Genomic DNA, 23191 nt, shown 5'->3' with positions numbered 1-23191 from the left:
CTTAAGATTTAAAAATCCAACCCCTTCCTATTAACTCTAATAAAATAAGAATAGTACTAGATACATTTTTATGGTATGCAAATCCTACACACTTCATTTAAAAATGAGTGGGGTTTATCATTAAAAAATTAATTTTTACATGTGAGTCTCATATTTACCTAGTTCTTTCAAAGAGAGTGCGTAGAGTTTGCATACAATAGAATTGCAAATATCATTTTTTGTAAAAGAAGTAAAACCTAATATAATGTCCAACCCCTAGTTAGGCTCTAAAAATATAATACTTGGAAACAAATAAAAAAATTATCAAATCATCCAATAACTTAACTAGAATAAATAATGACTTTAAATCACACACAAAATAATGACATAGATTGACATATATAATAATACCAACAACCAAACTAAATAATAACAATAATAATACAATATAATATAAAAACAATTTATTTCCTAATCATTTTGGGGGTTGCAATCTCCCCTCCTTATAGAAGTCTCTCCATTGAAATTAGCATATATCTCAATCGAAAAGAGAAGGGTACTTGTCCATCATGTCCTCCTCGCTAACCCATGTGGCCTCTTGCTTTGAATGATTGTCCCATAGTACTCTCAACATCGGGATAGTCTTATGGTGAAGTATCTATTTGCTCCATTCGAAGATCTTTATGAGCGCCTCCTCATAAGTTTGGTCCTTTTGAACTTGTAGTGGTGCGTATCCTAGCATGTGCAAAGGGTCATAGATATACTTCCTCAACATTGAGGTGTGGAATACGTTATGCATCACATACAACTAAAGTGGTAAGGCTAGTGTTTAGGCTATAACTCCAACTCTCTCCAATATCTTGAAGTCTAAAGGGTCCAATATACCTTGGGCTCAACTTGCATTTTTTTTCAAAACTTCATAATACCCTTCATCGGGGCAACCCTGAGTCTTGTGTCCTAACTCAAATTGTAGCTCATTTTATTCGTGGTCTGCATACATCTTCTGTCTCTACTAAGCTATTGCCAGTCTCTTATGGATTACTAATACCATGTCATACACGGTCTGAATTAACTCTGTTCCCATCATCCTCCTTTCACCTACCTCATCTTAATACAACGGTGATCGACACTGCGCCCATACAACACTTCATACAATGTGTGTAAGACCCAGCCCACTGTCAGGCCCAGGCCTGTGGAAGCATCTCCAGAATTAACGTCGCACGGTTTCATGTCCACCTTCCATTTTCATGCATGCCCATTCATCCTTTTCCTCTAGGTTTTACCCTTTACTTTTTATAGCTTATATATATATATATATATATATATGTTTTAAGCATCCTTGACCTAGTTTCAATGCCGCTACTATCTCTTCACGCTCTCAACCATTCAAACTTGTCTGAGTCTCCACCTCTCACTATGAACCTCAGTCCAAGCCACATCACCATGCACTAGCCATCTTTCCTCTGTAAAACACCAAACCGTAGGGCTCAGTTAACAACCAGTGAACTACCACCAACAAGCTGATCCACATGCCATAACTCCTCTAAACACAGCCCACGCCGGTACCTCAGTCACTCTGAATTCACCACCCCAGCCGTGCACCACTGCCCCTTTGAGTTTCCCCTCCGGTTCTTAGTTGTCGGTAAAGACCACCACCCATATTTTTACACTAAGAAATAGAGGAGTTTCCTCCACCTTGTGCCATCAACCTGCCAACCCATGCCGCCAGCCGTCGTCCCACCACCCTCTGTCCGCCGCACGCCAGCTCAATCTCTTGGTAAGCCACCAACCTCCCTCGCCGTATCTCCCTCCTACGGCTTACTCTCCCTCTGTCTCTTCTCTCACATTTGCTCTCTCTCTCTCTCTCTCTCTCTCTCCCCCTGTGCAACGCTGTCGGGGAAGTCACCACCATTGTAGCCCAGCTTTCGTCGCACTCCCACAATGCCACTGCCTCGGTTTTCCATGGGTAAGTACCTGTCGCTGCTCACATTTTGGGCCTCTACTTGTTTTTATTTTTGTTGTTGTTCATACTTACTTAAAAAGGAAACATAGGGTATATATCGATTACTTAGTAAGAAGGAGGGTGTATTTTGGTTTTTACCTTTCTACTCTTCTAATTAAAAGCGTGATTTATTTTTGGAAAGGCTTTTCAATGGGCTACAAGACTTATATTGTTGGGCTCAGTTTTAATTGATTGGTGTTTAAATCTAGTGAGTTTTTTTTTTTTTAGTGGGTTGGGCTTGAGATTAATTAGATATACATCATCTTGATAAACTTGTATTTTTTTTATTAGGCTTGATTTCATTATGTTTGATAAACTGTTTTAGTAATTTTATTAGACTGAGATTTTTTTAGCAAGCTAAAGTTTCACTGTTATAAATATGAGTAGTTGGACTCAAATTCTTTTTATAATTATATTATCTAGTATGAGATTTTATAGTTACACTTCAATAGTAAGTAAATTAGATTTTGTTTTTTAATGTTTAGTCAAAGTTATTAAAGGGACATTGATGATTTTAGAAAGCAATGATATATTTTGAGGTTATGAGAATTTTAAGTTTTGAGAAATTATAATAAGTTATTTGAGAAGCTTAGGCTTAAATATTGAAGTACATGTTCAATTGAAATTTACGGGAATTACGTGATTACCTTATTGGTGATGATTAATAATTGTTCGGTATTGTTGAGAAAATTTTTGGGAAAGCTAAGAAGTCCAGGTAAGCGGGGTTCCTATGCTATATTTGCATAAAAAGAAATGAACTGAGGTTGGTTTGTAAAAATATGCATGTTATTTTAAAAAGAAAAGGTGAAAAACAACCTTAGTATATGTTTTGCATTCACTCATGAGATACGTATGAAAGAGAAAAAAAATGTTTTTGACATGAAATGTATAGACATGAGCAATATTTGACATGTTTTTAAAATGTGCAAAAGAGCAAATATGATATCTGTGAATTTTTGTACATATGATATGAAACTGATTTGGGTTTGTTTTTTATCAAATGGAAATGATATGAATATGAAAAACCTTTGGCATACTTATCTATTCTGATTCTGATTTTGAATATGGTTCTGACACGATGACATTGGTTCACGTGATATGGTTGGTACCAACATGATATGATATTATATGAGTGCACCCACTTTGGAAACAAAGTGGTCTTTTATGTGTTCTTTCCTGTGTGCACACTAGGGGCTCCGAGATTGAAAAATGGAAGTTTCACAACATGATACTGTCTGGTTTGGCCACCAGGGATATGACAACCTTACCATGGGGGTTAAACATGGTATATGACATAATATGATATGATATGACATGATAAGATGAAGATGTGCATTTATGTTATGCCAAGTAGGTTTTTGAATATGAAAATGGTTTATGAAGATGAAAAGATTGAAAAGTCACTCTGATTTTTCTGATAACATGTTTCGAGATGTGCATATGAAAATGAAATGTTTTAATTCTGCATACCAAACTTTCTAAAAATGGCTCATGTTTACTTACTAGTATATGTTCTCTGCTTACTGAGTTGCTGATAACTCACCCCTTATCTTCATATATTTTCAGATGACATTGATTTCCCAGCTGGGGGTCATGATTACTTTGAGTTGGAGCTTGGCTAGATATGGATAGAAGGTCGAGTTCCATTGTTAGTAGAAGGGTATAACTTGAGTATTTGAAGTACTTTGAGTTGTTTGGACCTATTGAGATTTAAAGATGTATCGTTTAATTTCGCTGAGATTATTGAAAAAATTGTGGACCCCTTGATTTTTTTTAATTTAAAATGATGACTTGTGGAGTTTGTATTATGGTTATTTGGAAAATATGAGATTGTGTTATTTATGAAGCCTTGGAGATTTAGGTACTTGGAAAGACAGGTTTGTAAGAGACAGGTAGTAATTCTCTGACCTTTCCGGGTACGGGGTGTTATAGTGTGGCCTCGATACTCTCATGATAACTGTTATTGTATGTAAACTTGATTAGTCGCAAGTACCTTACCAACTTCCCTTGAAGTCCAACAACAAAAGCTCGAACCATGTCCTCCAAAATCTGAATGGTCCACTCTGACTGACCATTTGCTTAGGGATAAAAAAAATCTTGTATAAATAAAATTTATGAGAAATTCATTAAATAATTATATAATCAAAGTAAATCCACTATAAAATAGTTTTGAAGAATGGAAAAAAGATGGATGACCCGTGACTCTACATGAATCTAAATGACCCTAACTTGGCTGACACACTTTGTTATTTAGATTAAGTTAGGGTTGTCTGACTGATGACTCGAATCCTAATAATCTGAGACAAACCTAAATAACCCAACAAGTTGACACCTAAAGTTCCTTAGTTGGATACTTCTTAGTACTTGATTCGGTCTATTTTAATCTAGTAAGCAAAGTTTAAATTTCGTTCTAGTGATCATTTTGGTTTAAGCATTAGAACAAAATATCTCATTACCAATGCGTTCTAGTGTATCGTTTCGAAAGTAGCTCTATTATATTTATAAGAACTGATAATTAATAGAATAAATGCATGTATATGTAAGGTTGTGTATATATTGAAGAATTGACAATTTATAAAATGAATATACGTTGAAAACATTAAAGAAAAAGATTGAGATATTGGAGGTAAAATACATTAATATTAAAAAAATCACAAAGTTGAGTTGAGATGCACACAAAACAAACAAAGAAAAAAATAAAGAGTTGAGAAACTATTAAAAATAATGAGATCTAAAAAAAGAGAGAAGAAATGACATATGTAAAATTATAAAACTTTAAAAATATAAAAATGACTTTTTTATTTAAAAATTACATAAATGCCATTTACATCTTACAACAGGCCGAACTTAGATGAAACCTAGAACTTTTTTGGTAAAAATAATCCCACGAAAGTAATTATTAATACATATCTATCTGTCTTTGGACTTTAAATTTAATACTACTCTACATATATATTGTGTTCTAATTTTAGATGAATGATTAATATAACATCACTCTCAAAATATCATTCCAATTTTTCCATCCTCAAGCTGGGTATTACTAGTTATTTGCGACAAGTTATAAATTTGTAGATTTTTTCAAATGCTCATACACTATATACATGTATCTAGTATTACTCTTATATTTAAGCCATTATTTTAACGCAATCACTTATCAATAATCTAGCATATCGCTAAGTAAACAATTATCTGATTATTGGTTAAAGATCGATCGCTCTTATTAATTTTAGAAGAGAATTATGACAGTGATAGATGATAGAGTTGAAGTTTAATAAGTAAATTTATTTAATATATATGGAATCTAAATGCGAATGGGTGAATGTTTGTTTCCAAATGGTTGATATATACGTTACTACTAGGCTTGGGCAGTTGATAAAGTGTCAAAAACTATATGATTAAGCTGTTAAAATGAATGAATTGTTTAACCAAAAAATGAATTAAGCACTTAATTATGTAGTAGTTTTTAGTACTCGACTCAATGTTAAAATCATGATATTTTCCTCTTAAAAAAATTTATGCAGCTGGTTCACATCAAAATTAATACCCCAACTTTTACTTCTCTCATATCTTACTTATATGTTGTAGGCCATTATGGAAAAAGATGATAAAGCACATGGGTAATCTTGGAAATACCCAACTAGCATAGCAACACCCAAAATAATGCACTGGACAATAGACACACGCAGCTAAGGGGCTAGGGATCTGAAACACACACAAAAAAAAAAAAAAAAAGAGAAAGGAAAAGAGATGATGAGGAAGTTACGATGAGTGGGACGTGGGAGAGGAAGGCAGCAGCTGGCCTCAAGTTGGGAGTGGACTCACGCAAGTGGGACTGCAGGGATCGTGGCCTCACAAGAAGAGCAGCTCACACTGGACTGAGTGGAAGGATCGTGGTACACTACAGGGGCTGGAGGCAGAACAACTCACAAACGCGAACTGCAGGACCTGGAATGACAAAAAATGCAGGGGCTTGAATGCAGGAACCTAAAAGGAAATCATGCACAGTATAAAAGAAAAGGAATTTCCGTGAGGGAGCTCTCTCTCGTTTTTGGCATTTTTTTCAGACTATTTGTTTAGGGATTTTTATTTTCTTAGGGGGAGTTGATCTGGAATTTTTTTTCTTTTTCGGCAGCTTTGTTTTTGCACAGAGCACCCTTTTATGAGTTGTAGATTACTTGTTTTATTTTTCATTTTCCTAAGAGAATGATGTTAGGCTAAGTTTACAGTTTGAGCTACAAGATATGAATTCTCTTGCTCTAAACTACTGATTAGATTGATTCTTATATGATAAAAAAAAATCTATTCTGTAGTTTTGCAAGTTGATTTTGTTGAGATAAGTGAAAACCAGAAATCCTTGTTCTTGTTCTACTGTTGACGTAAGGCATAGTAGAAACTTGGTAATATTTTCAAGGTTTTTCATGGGTAGTAAATTTATTTGCATTCTATAGATACTTGCGGCTAGAAATCTAGTTTTAAATCTTCATTTTCTGATTGTTAATGCTTAGACTAGATCGATAATTGAGTTATAGAGTTTGACCTCTTAATCAGTGTTTGGAAAAGGAGGAGACATTCTTGTAGCCCAAGTGTTTGACATTTTGAGTAACTGGTTTTGATATTACTGCAATCTCTACATTTCCTGCACCCATTTCTCTAGCATACGTTTTCTTTTCTCATTTATTTCAATTTCCATTTCTTTTAAGTTTACAAGCATTTAGAAAATTATTCAAAAAATAGAGAAAATATCCAAACCATTCTTCATTAATACACTCCAAATCAGTACATAAATATACTTTTCTTGTTTCTTTTCTTGGTTGCATAAATAGCCATTTCACAAACAAGTTCCTCACACAAAATACACTTCATTACATGTTTGCTCAGTATGAATACTATTGTCCCTATGGAAATGACCATGGAACTCATCCATGTACTACTTTGATAGCTTCTGCACTTGGAAGACAGATTTAGAAAGCTATCAAGTTTTTGGCGCTATTGCCGGGGATCACTGGTGTTTATCGGAGCATTCTCATACTGTTGGGAAGACGTTTATAGTGCAGTGAACCTCTTCACAGCTTGGGTGACATTCTTCTTTGTTTTATTTTACTTTATTATTTTTTCTTCTTGTTTGTCTTACATATTTTTTTTTCTGCTCTTGTTTGTATGACTGGTTGGACTAGGGACCAAACTTCTCGTTGGTTAGGACATAATCACTAACATCTTTTACCTCAACATCACTTTCTATTGAGTCATCTTCTGACACTAATAGTAACATGATTGAAAATGAGAATCATGATAGGAAAGTAGTAAATCAGAACATGACACTTAAAGATTACTTACAACCTGTCAGAACTAGCACACCCTCATGCATAATCCAACCTTTGAATGCAAATGCCTTTAATTTCAAACCTGAAATGATTCCATTAATTTCACATTTTCATGGCATGGAATCCGAGAACCCTTACCTTCATATTAAAGAGTTTGAAGAGGTTTGTTCTACATTCATAGACCGGACATGCACTGAGGAGGTTATTAGACTAAATTTGTTTCCATTTTCCTTGAAAGATAAGGCTAAAATATGATTGAATTCATTAAGACCTAGAACCATAGGCACATGGTAGGAAATGCAAACTGAATTTTTGAATAAATTCTTTCCAATACATATGACAAATGCACTTAAAAGACAAATCATGAACTTTACCCAAAAAGATTCCAAAACTTTTTATCAAAGTTGGGAAAGGTTCAAGGATCTTTTAAATGCTTGTCCTCATCATGGTTATGAAAATTGGCTTGTGATAAGTTTTTTTTATGAAAGTTTGACACCTAAAATGAGCCAATTTGTACAAACCATGTGTAATGGAGAATTTTCAACAAAGAGCCTGAGGAAGCATTCGAATATTTTGATTACCTTGCTGAAAATGCTCAATCTTGGAACACAATTGATGTGCATGATAGGTTTAGGCAAGTTGAGTCTGATCATGAAAAATATACTTTAAAGGAAGATGATGATTTGCATGCTAAAAGAACCTTGCTGACCAGAAAAATGGAAGCCATGGAATTGAAAAAAGTGAATGAAGTGCATGTTGTCCATAAAAATTTTGAGAAGTGTGGCATATGTGAGGATCATAGGCATTCAACTAATGAGTGTCCCATGATCCTTACATTCAAAGAAATATTGTTGGGCCAATCTAATGCTGTAAATATGATACATAAACCATATTCTAGTCCTTACTCTAATTCTTACAATCCATGATGGAGAAACCGCCCAAATTTTGGGTGGAGGAGTGACCAGCAAGTAGCTCCAGCAGCCTTGGCTCCGGGACCCTCTCAACTCACAATTCAAGCACCTCCAATACAAAAGAAAGGACTTGAGGAGACGGTACGACAACTGTCAAACACCTCGTAGCAGTTTATGCAAGGTCAAGCAACAATCAACAATCAAAACTCTCAAGCGATAAATGACATTCGGAGCACACTTACAAAGATGACTACGGCTTGGAGCTCCCAAGAAAAAGGAAAATTTCCTGCACAACCTCAACCCAATCTACAAAGTCAGCCACTTTAAGGAGCAGTTGAGAGTTCAAATGTAAGGCAAGTAAAGGTAGTCACTACTTTGAGAAATGGTAGGGTGGTGAACATTCCAACTCAAGGTTTAGACAAGGCTGGTAAGGTCTCTAAATCTGTACAAAATGAGGCTGAAAAGGGTGAGGTTGAACAAAATGAAATTGAAAAGATTTCATGTCCTGTACCTGCTCCTTTTCCTCAAAGATTGGCTCCCATGCACAAAGACAAACACCAATCTGAAATTTTAGAAATATTCAAACAAGTTAGGATTAACATCCCTTTGTTGGATGCTATTCAATAAATTCCCACATATGCTAAGTTTCTAAAAGATTTATGTACTGTTAAAAGGAAATTAAATGGGCAAAAGAAAGCATTTCTTACTAAGCAGGTCAGTGCCATAATTCAAAGCAATACCTCACCAAAATATAAAGACTCGGGTTCACCAACAATTGCTTGTGTTATAAGAAGTTTAAAAATTGGCCAAGCATTATTAGATCTAGTTCAAGTGTGAATTTACTGCCTTATAATGTTTATGAGCAGCTTGGTTTGAGGGAATTGAAACTGACTCTTATCATTTTACAACTAGCGGACAGATCAATTAAAATGCCAAGAGGGGTTGTTGAGGATGTCTTAGTTCAACTAGATAAAGTTTTTTACCCCGTAGATTTTGTTGTGTTGGATGTTCACTTGATACCAAAATCTTCTTTTCAAGCACCTGTGATTCTTGGGAGACATTTTCTTGCTACTTCAAATGCATTAATAAATTGTAGGAGTGGTATTTTAAAGCTGAGTTATAGGAACATGACCCTTGAACTAAACATTTTTAATATTTGTAGGCAACCTCAAGACTTGGAAGATGTACAAGAAGTAAATTTGTTGTAAAGCATGCTTGAGGAAGAGGCTTATTTGGCATACCAGCCCACTGACCTGCTGTTTGAGTTAGAAAATATTTTGTGATCTTATCACTGATGACACCCCCATTAATGTTTCTCCTGTTTTTAATGCAGAATATAAAATGGAGGCCAAAAATTGAGCAGCTCCCACCATTGGCAGCAAGTTTGAAGCCATCAGCAAATGAAATTCCAACACTATAGAGCTGAAATCATTGCCGAATGACCTGAAATATGCATTTTTGGGTCCGGACAACACCTTCCCAGTGGTGATTTCAGCCCAACTCACTCATGACTAAGAAGAGAGACTAATGGAAGTCTTAAGGCAGCACCTATGTGCTATTGGATGGACAATCGTGGATATAAAAGGTATAAATCCTCTTGTGTGCACTCATATGATTTATTTAGAAGAAAATGTTAAAGTCTCTAGGGAGATGCAAAGGAGACTAAATCCTACCATGAAAGAGGTAGTAAAAACAGAGGTTTTGAAACTACTTGACGTGGGAATTATCTACCCTATTGCGAACACCAAATCTGGGCTTACTATTGTGAAAAATGAGAAAAATGAACTAATTCCTACCAGGATTTCTACTGGATGGCGAATGTGTATAGATTATAGGAAGTTGAATGCCGCCATTAGGAAAGATCATTTCCCTTTGCCATTTCTTGATCAAGTGTTAGAAAACGTTGCTGGCCATGATTTCTATTGCTTTCTTGATGGATTTTCTAGTTTCTACCCAATAGAAATAACGCCTGAAGATCAAGAGAAAACAATTTTTATCTGCCCGTTTGGCACTTTTGCATTTAGAAGAATGTCTTCTGGACTATGTAATGCACCAGCTACTTTCCAAAGATGTATGCTTAGTATTTTTAGCAACATGATTGAGAGCTGTTTGGAAGTATTCATGGATGATTTTTCAATGTTTGGTAGTTCTTTTGATGCATGTTTGACTAACTTACAAGCTATTATAGCAAGGTGTGAAGAGAAGCATTTGCTTCTCAATTAGGAAAAGTGTCATTTCATGGTTCAACAAAGCATAGTTCTTGGTCACATAGTCTCATCACGAGGTATTGATGTTGATAAAGCTAAGATTAAGCTTATCTCCATGCTTCCTATACCCAAAACAGTAAAAGAGATCAGATCATTGCTTGGGCATGCTGGGTTCAATAGGAGATTCATTCAAAATTTTAGTTCTATCTCTAAGCCCTTGTGTGAGTTATTTATGCATGATGTTCCTTTTGAATGGACCTCTTCTTGTCAAAATACTTTTGATAAGCTAAAAATTTTGCTCACTACAGCCCCTATCATACAGCCCCCTGTTTGGTCTATCCCTTCTGAGATAATGTGTGATGCTAGCAATGTAGCCATAGGAGCTATTCTTGGACAACGTAGAAATAAGTTCCCACATGTCATTTCTTATGCAAGAAGAACTCTAAATGGAGCCCAAAGAAATTATTCTACCACCGAAAAGGAATTGCTTGCTGTATTTTTTGCATTAGACAAGTTTCGAACTTATATTCTTGATTCTCATATGGTTATTTTCACTGACCATGCAGCGTCAAAGTACTTATTGTCGAAGAAGGATGCTAAACCACGTTTAATCCGATGGACTTTTCTTCTCCAAGAGTTTGACCTTATCGTCAAGGACAAGAAGGGTGCTGAAAACATAGTCACCGACCACTTGTCTCGGCTTACATTTGTTGAAAATGAGCACACTGTCCCTATCCTTGACTCTTTTCCCGATGAACAATTAATGCAGTTGAAAATTTGTCTTGCTTTGCTAACATAGTTAATTTTTTGGTGACAGGACAAACTCCACCCAATTGAAGTGATCAAGACATACGAAAATTCAAGCATGAGGTAAAGTCATTCTTCTATGATGATCCTTACTTGTTTAAATAATGTTCTGACCAAATCATAAGGAAATGTGTGCCTGATCATGAAGTACAAGCTGTTCTTTCTTTTTTTCATAATAAGGCCTGTGGGGGACATTTTTCTGCACATAAAACCGTTGCAAAAGTTTTACAAAATGGGTTTTATTGGTTGCATATGTTTAAGGATGCGTATAATTTTTGCAAAACTTGTGAACCATGTAAAAAACTAGGCATAGCCACTAAGAGAAACATGACACCTTTACAACCCGTTTTGGTCATTGAGATTTTTTATTTTTGGGGGGATTGATTTTATAGGACCATTTCCATCTTCTTTTGATTATTTGTATATCCTAGCGGCTGTTGATTATGTTTCCAAGTGGGTTGAAGCCATTCCATGTAAAACAAATGACTATATGGTAGTGCTTAAGTCTTGAAAGAAAATATTTTTGCTAGGTTTGGCATACCTAGAGCTATCATTAGTGATAATACCTTTTGCTGCCCTCATGAAAAAATATGGTATACACCATAAGGTTTCCACTCCATATCACCCTCAAACAATCGAATGGGCAAGCTGAATTAGCTAATAGGGAGCTTAAGCACATCTTAGAAAAAACAGTCAACCCCAACAAAAAAGATTGGTCTTTAAGGTTGACTGATGCACTTTGGGCTTATAGGACAGCCTTTAAAACCTCTCCTAACATGTCTCCTTATTACTTGGTATATGGAAAAGCATGTCATCTTCCCGTTGAACTTGAACATAAGGCATATTGGGCTGTTAAACAATTTAATTTTTCCACTGACCATGCTAGTTCTATGAGAAAGTTTTAGATTTCAGAACTGGATGAGCTTAGGCGAGATGCATATGACAATTCTAAATTGTCAAAGGAGCGCGTGAAAGTATTACATGACAAGCACATCCAAAGGAAGAATTTTGAGCCCAATGAACAAGTCTTACTTTACAATTCTCGCCTCCATCTATTTCCAGGCAAATTAAAATCGAGGTGGAGTGGTCCTTATGTAGTTAAGGTTGTATTTCCGTATGGAACTGTTGAGATTACTAACCCTCAAAATGGAAATACTTTCAAAGTCAATGGCCAACGACTTAAACATTTTTTGGCAAAACTTTCACATGAGGATACTTCCATTCCTTTGGAAGATCCCACTTATTCTCACGATCCTTAGTTTATTTCTGTTTTGCTTTAATTTTTTTTTCTACTTTTATTTGTTTCACTTATATGTTTTGTTCTTTCCTTGTTTTTTTTTTTTTCTTCAGTCTATCTTTTCAGGTTCAGCACTATTTATTTCCTTTATTTCTGGTTTTATTTTTACTTTCATGATCCCTTCAACCATCTCAGGTATTTTCCTTCACCCTATTTTCTTTGATGCCTTGTTTTATTCATGATTTGCAGTGAGGACACTGCCCATTTTTAGTTGGGGGTTTAGGAGAGTCTTCTACCACTTAGTCTCTCAAGATTTATAATTGTGGGGTCTGAATTTTTTTCTTGTTGCCAAGTTACTGTTTTCACACTTCTCTACTTAAGATTAGATAGTTGCAGTCTTGGGCTACACTAATTCCCATTGGTTTAGGTTTAAGTTCAACACTAGACCTTATAATAAGTCTTATGATAAGTCTTAGCAACTCAAACTTGGGAAATTTATTTCAAAGCTATTGATTGATGACCTTAATTGACACAAGCAGAGACTTTTTGTTGTTTGTTTGATGCCAACCAGTGGTTTCTTCTAAACAATTAACAAGAACTACAATGAACCATATCTTAATGGCCTAGGAAAAGTGAAAGAGATACTCCAATAAAAAAAAAAAAAAATTGGTGCAAAGTGCATTGGAAAAGGCTACCTATCACACGGATTCTTTTCTTTCTTTTTTTTTTTTTTTAAAAAAGCTCTTTCAGTGTGAAAGTCGCTAATGTAATGATTTTGAATTGGAGTAAAAACCTTTTTGTTTTGCTTGAAAAAGTTGCTAGGCTAAAACTATTGTGAGAAATCTTGAAACCAACAAACGCTAATTTGTTCACACACTTGATGCACTCAAAGATTTGTAGCTTAAATACATTTCATTTGTTTGAGTTTTTGAGAATTCTATAAGCCTTTGTGTTGAACTATAACCTGACCTGACTACACTCTAATGCCCAAGACCTCAATATTATTTGATTTTTTGTAGAGACTTTTAAGTTCAATGGCTGACTCTTGGATCCTTCAATTTTTTTTCACATTACTTGCTAGAGACTAGCAAGAAGCTAGTTGGGGGGGGGGGGTGTGATAAAATGTCAAAAACTACATGATTAAGCTACTAAAGTGAATGAATTGTTTAACCAAAAAATGAAATAAGCACTTAATTATGTAGTAGTTTTTAGTACTTGACTCAACGTTAAAATCATGATATTTTGCTCTTAAAAAGATTTATGCAACTGGTCCACATCAAAATTAATATCCCAACTTTTACTCCTCTCATATCTTACTTATATGTTGTAGGGCATTATGAGAAAAGATGATAAAGCACATGGGTAATCTTGCGAATACCCAACTAGCACAGCAACACCCAAAATAATGCACTAGATAGCAGACCCACGCAGCTAAGGGGCTAGGGATCTAAAACACACCAAAAAAAAAAAAAAAAAAAAAAAAGGAAAAGGGAGGATGAAGAAGTTACGGATGAGTGGGATGTGGGACAGTAAGGCAGCAACTGGCCTCAAGTTGGGAGTGGACTCACGCACGCAGGACTGTAGGGATTGTGGCCTCACAAGAAGAGCAGCTCACACGGGACTGAGTGGAAGGATAGTGGCACACTGCAGAGGCTGGAGGCAGAACAACTCACAAACGCGAACTACAGGACCTGGAACGACGAAAAATGTAGGGGCTTGAACATAGGAACCTGGAAGGAAATCACGCACGGTATAAAAGAAAAGGAATTTCTATGCGGGAGCTCTCTCTCGTTTTTGGCATTTTTTTTTTCAAACTATTTGTTTAGGGATTTTTATTTTCTTAGGGAGAGTTGATCTGGAATTTTTTTTCTTTTTCGGCAGCTTTGTTTTTGCACAGAGCACCCTTTTATGAGTTGGAGTTTACTTGTTTTATTTTCCATTTTCCTAAGAGAATGATGTTAGGCTAAGTTTACAGTTTGAGCTACAAGAATTAGATTCTCTTGCTCTAAACTACTGATTAGAGTGATTATGATATGAAAAAAAAAATCCATTCTATAGTTTTGCAAGTTGATTTTGTTGAGATTAGTCAAAACCAGAAATCCTTGTTCTTGTTCTACTATTGACGTAAGGCACAGCAGAAACTTGGTAATATTTTCAAATTTTTTCATGGTTGCAATTCATAGTAAATTTATTTACTTTCTATAGATACTTGTGACTAGAAATCTGGTTTTAAATCTTCAAGGTTTTGGGCTACAATTGCTTAGACTAGTTGTAGCCCAAGTGTTTGACATTTTGAGTAACTTGTTTTGATATTATTGCAATCTCTACATTTCCTGCACCCATTTCTCTAGCATTAATTTTCCTTTTTCATTTCTTTCAATTTCCATTTCTTTTAAGTTTACAAGCATTCAGAAAATTATTCAAAAAATAGAGAAAAGATCCAAACCATTCTTCATTAATACACTCCAAATCAATACATAAATATACTTTTCTTGTTTTTTTTCTTAGTTGCGTAAATAGTCCTTTCACAAACAAGTTCCTCACACAAAATATACTTCATTATATATTTGCTCAGCATGAATACTATTATCTCTGTGAAAATGACTATAGAAGTCATTCATGTGTTACTTTGATAGCTTCTGCACTTAGAAGACAGATTTAGAAAGCTATCAGCAGCGCGCCTCTAGAATCCAAGCTGGCTTCCCAATCTACCCGGCCCGCGGGGGTAACGAGCAAAAAATCATCATCCCGAGCAGGCGGATTCATCTTAAAATAAAAGCAAACGGGCGAATGGCAGGTATGGATACCCACCCGCCCATATATAAGAAGAAAGCTTAGGCTTTATTTTATTTTTTCATTAGGATATTGCCCTATATAGGCACACTTTCATACAGCACGGATTTCATATGTTCCTCGAGGCTTGGGAGGTCATGGTTGTCGTCATAACTATACAACAAGGGCACCATTCTTGCCATATTAAGACAAGCCTCGTTGAATTTTGCTGGAAATGGATTTGGAGAGATCAAACACTCCTTGTTTAGTCTTTTCCATGAATCTGAAATCATATCGACAACCTTCTCTCGTGCTTCTTTGACTGCAGAATCCTTGTGTTCTTTCATGTAATAATCTATGTACGATCCGTCGTGGCCATCTTGACTCTCATCCTGCAATCTCATCAAGAACATGCATGTTATTTTAGTCTGAAAAAGAACGATCTAGGACATGAAGTACCAATATTCAAGAGTAGCTAGCATACTTACCATGGCAGTTCCCAAGTCGTCCCAAAGCCGAAGAATTGTGGCAGGTGAAGATATAATACCAGGTACGTTGTCAACAAGATCTACAGTTTCCTTTGTTATGCCATGTCCCAATTGGAAGAAAATGTGAACTAGTACCACATGTACCCCTGAACTAACAACTGCATTCTTCAGATATTCTTCTGGTTTTGGAGACTGCCCAGAAGAAAACCATTGAGCCTCTACCAGAAAAGCGTTGCACAAACTCGCCCACTGCAATATATAATTCGTGATTTTCATGATGAAGATCAATGCCTTCATTTATTAGATAAGATTAATGCATAGAAAGTATTATGTATTTACCGTCTTTCTTAAAGAATCTACGGGATTCCACCCATGTTTCTGATATATCTTGTAGCTGATTTGGTTAGTGATGTCATTAAGAGCAGTGAAGCATATCTTCATGTATTCGGGTAATTGCTCAAGTGCAGCAAAATCCCATCTGCATGCAAATTAAAACATTTTATTTATGAATATATATACACCGGTTGAGACGGATAAGAAAAGAAGTAATCCTGTATTTTAAGATGCATATATACTTGTTGATGGCTTCTGTGAAGAGGGTGACTTCCTCAAGCGTTCCATGAACATCGAAAATGTCATCTATTATGTAGATTAGAGAAATGGGTTTTGTGAGCTCAACCCTTTCCTCGGATAGGTCTGGGTCTGTAAGACAGGCCATGGAAACTATGTACCATTTGAGCGGTTGGTCCCTTGCAAACTTCAGTTCCTGTGCCAGACCAACATCTTTCCACCATCTAAGATGACAGAGATTGACTTTTAGATAAGGAAAATAATCACTGCAGTTGTAAAGTAGTAAATCATCAAGTTGTTGTTACACTTACTTGGAGATTTGAACAATTTCCTTCTGGTGAATGGATTGGACCATATTGAAATCCATTTTTGCTAGGTGGTGTAAATCATTCAACCATAATCCATTTGTGCCGCTCAAATTACCAAAAAACCTCTTGGCCATGAACCTTGCCAAACTTTTGTGGTAAGGATTCCCTAAAGTATTCCCAACAACACTGACTTGGTTGTCATCAGGATGTTTGATTTGCCACTCATTCAGAAGCTGCTCGCAAAAGCTGCTAGCTTCATCTAGTATGTCTTCTCCTTCTATACTTAGCTGTGAAGCTTCAAAGAAACTCATCAATCCGTTTATGTCGTTATCCAGTTCTTTGTCAAACTTTCCCTCCCTGTCCTTGAAGTTGTTAAATACATCTGTTATAAACAATAGACGGTTGAGAATTAGTCTCATTATCGCTTTTATTTTAAACTGAGAAAGAAACAAGACAGGTAACGGGGAGTACTAACTCACCGGCAGGAACATAGTAACCTCGTTGTCTCAACAGTCGAAAGCGTAGCGCAACCTCGTGAAGATTCTGACCGCAATCACCATGAGCAATGTATTTTGCATATTGCCCTTTTAAAATTGCATCAATGTCTTCCTCGAAGTGGTAGTCAATGCCGAGGCGTTGGATGGCATTAATCATGTTTAAACATTCGAAACCATCATCTTTTCCTACTTTCCTTAGTGCACGCCTACATGCTTCTAATTTATGGGAATGTTGGACGCTGAGCCCGCCCTGCAGACAAAGAGATCAGTCAAACAGCTCCAGAAATGAATCAAAACGAACAGATAAAGATCAGAGGTGACATGCACAATACTCTTACAAAATCATGCTTCTTAGTTCCGTAGTTTGGATATTCTAAAGGAGTAGAAGCAAATGTATCATGATCTTGGGAAATTTTCCAATGCTTGTGGGCACTTGGCAATGAAGTAAGGCTGAAGGGATTTGAATTTGCAGTTTTCTGAATTCTGCTGGAGGCAATTGGAGGATTGATGGAGGAAGCTGCAAATAAGGTTTTAGTGGACATGGATACCATGGCGAGAATGAGTATGATGTATCCACAAGAGATATATGGTCTGTGGAATGCTTGGATCGACCCAATTTATAGGCAGCCACACGTTAAGAATCATAGGTTGTTTCGAATCATTTTGGAAGTCACACGTTCAACACGTTTGCGGATACAAACAAAACATGCAAGCAGAATTTGTTAGATTTTGGTTCTTATTCCATGTTTCATCCATTTAACAGTAGAGATTTTGGTTCATTTTTCTTAAAAGGAACCTAAAAAAAGCGATTTATTTTTTTCACACGGGTCTAATTACGTACCCTCCAAGCTAGCTAGCCAGCCATTTCTTCTTCTTCTTTTTATTATTGTTTTGATACATTAGTTATTGTAATTTATATTTGAAAATTAGTTCATACTTAGGTCCAAAATGAGGTATACATTGAAGAAATATTCAATTTTCAAACCGGTGTGTATAGTACATCTAAAAAAAATGCTTATATGGCATAATTGATTTGGAAGATAAATTTTAAAATTTAAATCTTACAAATCAAATCTTACAATATAAATGATGTAGATGGTATATTCTTCACAACAGCTTGACAATATAGATCAGTAACTCCTAGTACTTTAATAGCTAAGATAGTATTTGAAAAAAAAAGTAAAAGCTATAAAATGAGAAACAGGCCAATAAATTTGTCTTACCCACTGCCACAAATATTGTTGGTCAAATAAGGAATTATAAATGATATTTACAACAAACGCCGCACACTTCTTTTAAAAAAAATTAAATAAATACATAAAAAAAAAATGTTATTGGTGGATCATACTTTTTTTTAAAATGAGTGCACGACGCTTACACAAGTCATGATTAAATCCAGCTAGGATTACTACCCTTGAGACGCACTTCAAATCGATCATAATTTTGAATTGACTGTTGCGTGGGAAGATTCCCTTCCTTTCTTTTTCATGATGCTCCACAAATTAAAAGACATGAATATTTAGTTTCTTTTCAATAAAGAAAGTTGTCAAAAAAAAGATAGAATGGTGTACTGGCGCATGCATATATCTATCATGTGCTTCACGCTGCTGATAATTACTGTAGAGCTAGCTATTGTGTGCGCCACATGCAATAATATGGTTGGTAATATTCACACATTGGTAATTATATGATCAATTGTAACTCAAGACGTACGTTGATCATGATCCACATGATCATAGATCAATATATACACAGTGCATTGTATCAGCTATATCATTTTTCATAACACCAGTATAAGATGCCTAGCTAATTAATGTAAGAGTACTGGCCGTAACTAAAAAATTAAGTAATTAATCCGCTGGTACTCTTTTCATTAACAATATACAATTATAAGATCAAAAACGTTTTTTTCGTGATCATCAACTATATACAATAAAAATTGACTATTTTCCTATGAAAAATAACGCATTATATATATATATATATATATATATATATGGAGGTTATATGTCTTCCTTTATTGAAATGTCATACATAACAAGTCACATGAAACATATTATATAATTTTTCATATTAAAATCACATGCATATACTAAAATCTTGATATTTAATAATAATGCCCTGAAAGATACCTCTTGAGACCTAATCATGTTCTTCACGTACGGGGGCGCGCACCAAGTTTCATCGATCTACAACACATGGTGGTTGTGGAGATTTCTTTCTTTTATGAAGTTAAGGATTAAAATCCATCCTAGTTTCATAATTTAAATACTTTTTGCAATTAATTATATAGGAGAAAGATAATTAACACATGTTTCAAACTTTAATATATTAAATATCATGTGTTATTTAATTTCATGACGTGTTAACAAACATAATTAGTATTTCTATGTTTGTGATCTTGACATGATGATGATGATGGTTAGAAACAAACAAACAAGAATAAAGCATCCAACAAATATCAACATTAATTGATCATCACGAGAGAACTAGGAAACCGGCCTATCATGCATGCATGGACCCCGTACCATGAATAAGAACTCGTACGAATGTCCCTAGCTTCAATGCTGGCCACAACAAAAAGCCTATATATCTATATATATATATATATATATATATATATATATATGTTCTTTCGACTCTATATCGACAAAATATTCCTACGTACAGCTCTTGCTAATATTCATGGTTAAAAAAAAATGCTGGACATAATTAAATAGATCGTGACCGTATAAGCTGATTTCTGGAATTGATATTTGTTTTTCTGGCATCTACATGAAAAAATAAAAATAGTAAGAGAGACAGCTTGGGCGCATAACACATGAGGAATGTACATATCTGACATTAGTCTTCAAAATATTTACAAAATTATAAAGGGCTCATATAATAAATAGGATAGATTTGAAAAAACAAATGAACGTAAATATAAACTAATATTCACAATATAATTTTTTGTATTATAAACTAATTATAATGTCAGAAAATTATATGTGGTGGAGGATCCAACAATATTAAGGTCATCATGATGAGTTGAGCCACGTTTTTCTTTTTCTTTTAATTATTGTAAACGCGTATATGTATATATATGTCTGTTTACGCACAAGTCATCATCGTGTCTTTCCGCAAAACCATAAGACAGTACTAAATAAATGTCTTTCATTAATGTTATGTGATGTGAATTAACCACTAAAAACTCGTGCATCTATATAGCGAATTATTGACTCTCTGTTTAACATATATATATATATATATATATAAATGTTATTTGGCACTTAATTTTGACACCTCATTTTGATAACTCTTATATTTTAATTTCTTTTACTTAAATAATTAAGAAAATAACTATTAGTGTATTGATATTTTTTTTTATATTTTTTAAAAAAATTTAAAAATGATAAAAAGAATATGAATAAAAAAAATTAGAAAAAAAAAGGATGAATTTGTGCTAGGTGGCACGCCCAGCGGTCAATGCTGGGCGGCATCCTTGCACTACTCATATATATATATATATAGTCCTTCTGTAGCTACCACGATCAGGCAACATTGTATTATGTTCCATATAAAAAAAAAAAAAAAATAGCAACCAGCATTAATCAGCAACAAAAAAGCTTGAATGTCTTAGATTCTAAACATAAATTGAAAAATAAAAGTGCAAAAATAAGGAGTGTGTAGACAAGATATGAGGTATTCATGAAAACAAAACATGTGTACAACTTATACTCGAGCAATTAGGGCGATCAAAAGATATTTCTATGATAACGCGATAACTGCTTCAATTATATATATAAATATGAAATAACATATAAGTAATATTTTTTAATTAATTTATTATGAGTCTTATAAAATCTTTGCAATAAATTCAATTGAATTAATCCAGAATGTCAATTAACTAGCTCCTCATACATGAATTATGTGTGCAAATTGACGTCTTAGCAGTATTTGGAATAGTAAATTTCAAAATGGTCCCAATATATGATCCACGTGAAGGTGGAATCTAAAGTGACTTTGGCAAACTCATCTGTCATGCACCATTGTATAATGGGTGGTGCTAGATAAAGTCATCCATAAAAAGTATCGACGGTGTAGTTTTTTTGTTTCTTTTCTAAAGCATTTTTTATGTATTTTTTTTTAAATATATAAAAAAAAACAAACACAATACTAAAAATAAATAAATATAAATCTTAAAAAATAAAAATAAAGTAATCGGTACAAATGATAGGTATACTTTATCGTTGTACCTATCATTTTCCTTATAAAATACCAAACTCAGTTGTAAATGTGCACACACTTATCTAATAAGCACTTGGACACCCTTTGATTAATTAGCACTTGAAATCATTTGTAGTCGATATTATTGGTCATACAAATGTTTAAGAAGGAAGGCCTTTCACATTCACCTAGTTGATCTGACAACTTTTCAGCGCATTTTCACATCCAAAACGCTACGACCTCATGGTTAAACCATTGGTCACACACTAACAACAATATCAAGTACGTTGACTTTCATTTTGTATGAATATCGAGAAAATAATTTCTTTCTCCAATTCCTCTAAATTTACAAAGTTTTAAACTTGTAAAATCTAGCTTATGAAAACTTTATACATCTCAATGCATCCTTACTTTTGTGACAAAGTTGTGTATATATATATATATATATATATATATATATATATCAATTTGTCTGTCAATGCATAAATTTGCACACCAGGTGGCCCGAATGGAGGAAAGAGTCATGTCTGACCCACAACGGTGGTTTGGATGTCAATATGGTACTTAAATGTACATCCATGAGAATAAATAGTGAATAAGCAAATCAAAGATAAATAGAGAGAGACGCAGAGATTTACGTAGTTCGGCATCATGTCAACATTCATGGGTTGTTTAGGGGCGAAATCCACTATAATAGGAGATTTTACAATCTCTTATGACCTCATGTATCTCTTAATACAATAGAGGAATTTAGGATTTTAGGAGGTTGAAGATGATGCCTCCCTTGAGAGAAGATCCTTTGGAGTCACTGTGTATGGTGGAGGCCGTGCGTAGAGAAGTTGTCGAGAGAGCCCATAGATATGTAGAGATGTCCTCCTTAATAGATGTCTATTTCCTTCTTTGGAGTAATTATGTCCTACTTGCCTTATGTCGCTTTCACTTTTTTGTATCTGAGTCAATCTCTTTCAGCTTATCTCTTCCTTGCCTTATCTCTTGATTTTATCTCTTCCCTTACTATTAGTGATAGGTTTTCAATGGGCTAGACCCACTCAACTTTATCCCTAACAGATGCCTACGATTTTGAAGGTTGATTTACTCAAGAAGAAGGCCTTAAGAATCTTCAACTCAAGCTGTGATAGAGATAGTTTGAAAAATCGTAGAAAAATTATGGGAACTTGTCCCTAGTTTTTTGTTGTTGTGTAATGTAATGGAGATCCTCGTGAGTGGTCCTCGAGGAGAATTCGCGAAATTTGTATGAAGGATCTTCTAGGATGGCCATCTAGGAAGTTTGTTTGTATGAACGTTTGCCTAATAATCGAGTGTACTGATGATTGTAGGTGACTATTTATCATTAGCAAAGAGTGCGTATTTTCGTAATCATTTATTATTTTACTGGTAGTAGTGGATTTTTCTTCCTTTCAGGTCATTTTCTATCGACGTTTCCATTTTGTAGTTGATTTTAGGGTTTGTTTGTTGTAACCTGTGCTGAGTGGTCAGGGAGCCTGATGACCCCTTGGTCCATCTCAAACAACTATTGAGCCCATCGACTTGTTCTCGAAGGTAGCCAGCGCTAGGCTGTTACTGAGCTCAGAGGTTGGTTCCCGGAGGAAACCGACTGGCAGCGGTTGTGACATGAGTGTCCACACTTGGCATTTGCTGCAGAAGACACGCTGGCGTTAAGGGCCATGTTCGAGCATGAGAGCACTCGGATTCACAGACTAGGTGAGAAATGGGCTCAACCACGTTGGTGGCGAGGATGGAAATGCTTAAGGAAGTTGTTTCCTTCTTTGGTCACTGGTGCAAGTTTGGAACTCGGCTTTGGGGTTAGGTGAGAGATGAGCTCGACCACGCTATGTGGCGAGGAGGAAAACACTTAGGGAAGC

The 23191-nt window shown here is 35.0% G+C and overlaps 1 protein-coding gene and 1 non-coding gene across 2 annotated transcripts; both read right to left on the bottom strand.

Moving 5' to 3' along the window:
• Positions 1-7647: 7647 nt before the first annotated feature.
• Positions 7648-7754, bottom strand: LOC121268723. The gene has a single exon (XR_005941234.1). It is a non-coding gene; the product is annotated as a small nucleolar RNA R71 (small nucleolar RNA).
• A 7532-nt stretch (positions 7755-15286) lies between these two features.
• On the bottom strand, positions 15287-17673 carry LOC121268679 ((3S,6E)-nerolidol synthase 1-like). The gene is made up of 7 exons (XM_041173019.1): positions 17438-17673; positions 17082-17349; positions 16606-16984; positions 16300-16518; positions 16064-16202; positions 15725-15973; positions 15287-15628 (listed from the first exon to the last, which is right to left on the bottom strand). The coding sequence occupies exons 1-7, from the start codon at positions 17648-17650 to the stop codon at positions 15335-15337; spliced, it is 1761 nt and encodes a 586-aa protein (XP_041028953.1). The 5' UTR covers positions 17651-17673; the 3' UTR covers positions 15287-15334.
• Between the last annotated feature and the right edge of the window lie 5518 nt (positions 17674-23191).

Source organism: Juglans microcarpa x Juglans regia, chromosome 5S (assembly GCF_004785595.1).
Source record: "Juglans microcarpa x Juglans regia isolate MS1-56 chromosome 5S, Jm3101_v1.0, whole genome shotgun sequence".
NCBI lineage: Eukaryota > Viridiplantae > Streptophyta > Magnoliopsida > Fagales > Juglandaceae > Juglans > Juglans microcarpa x Juglans regia.
The sequence above is the reverse complement of the archived record's forward strand: the minus strand, read 5'-3'. Positions and strand labels throughout refer to the sequence as shown.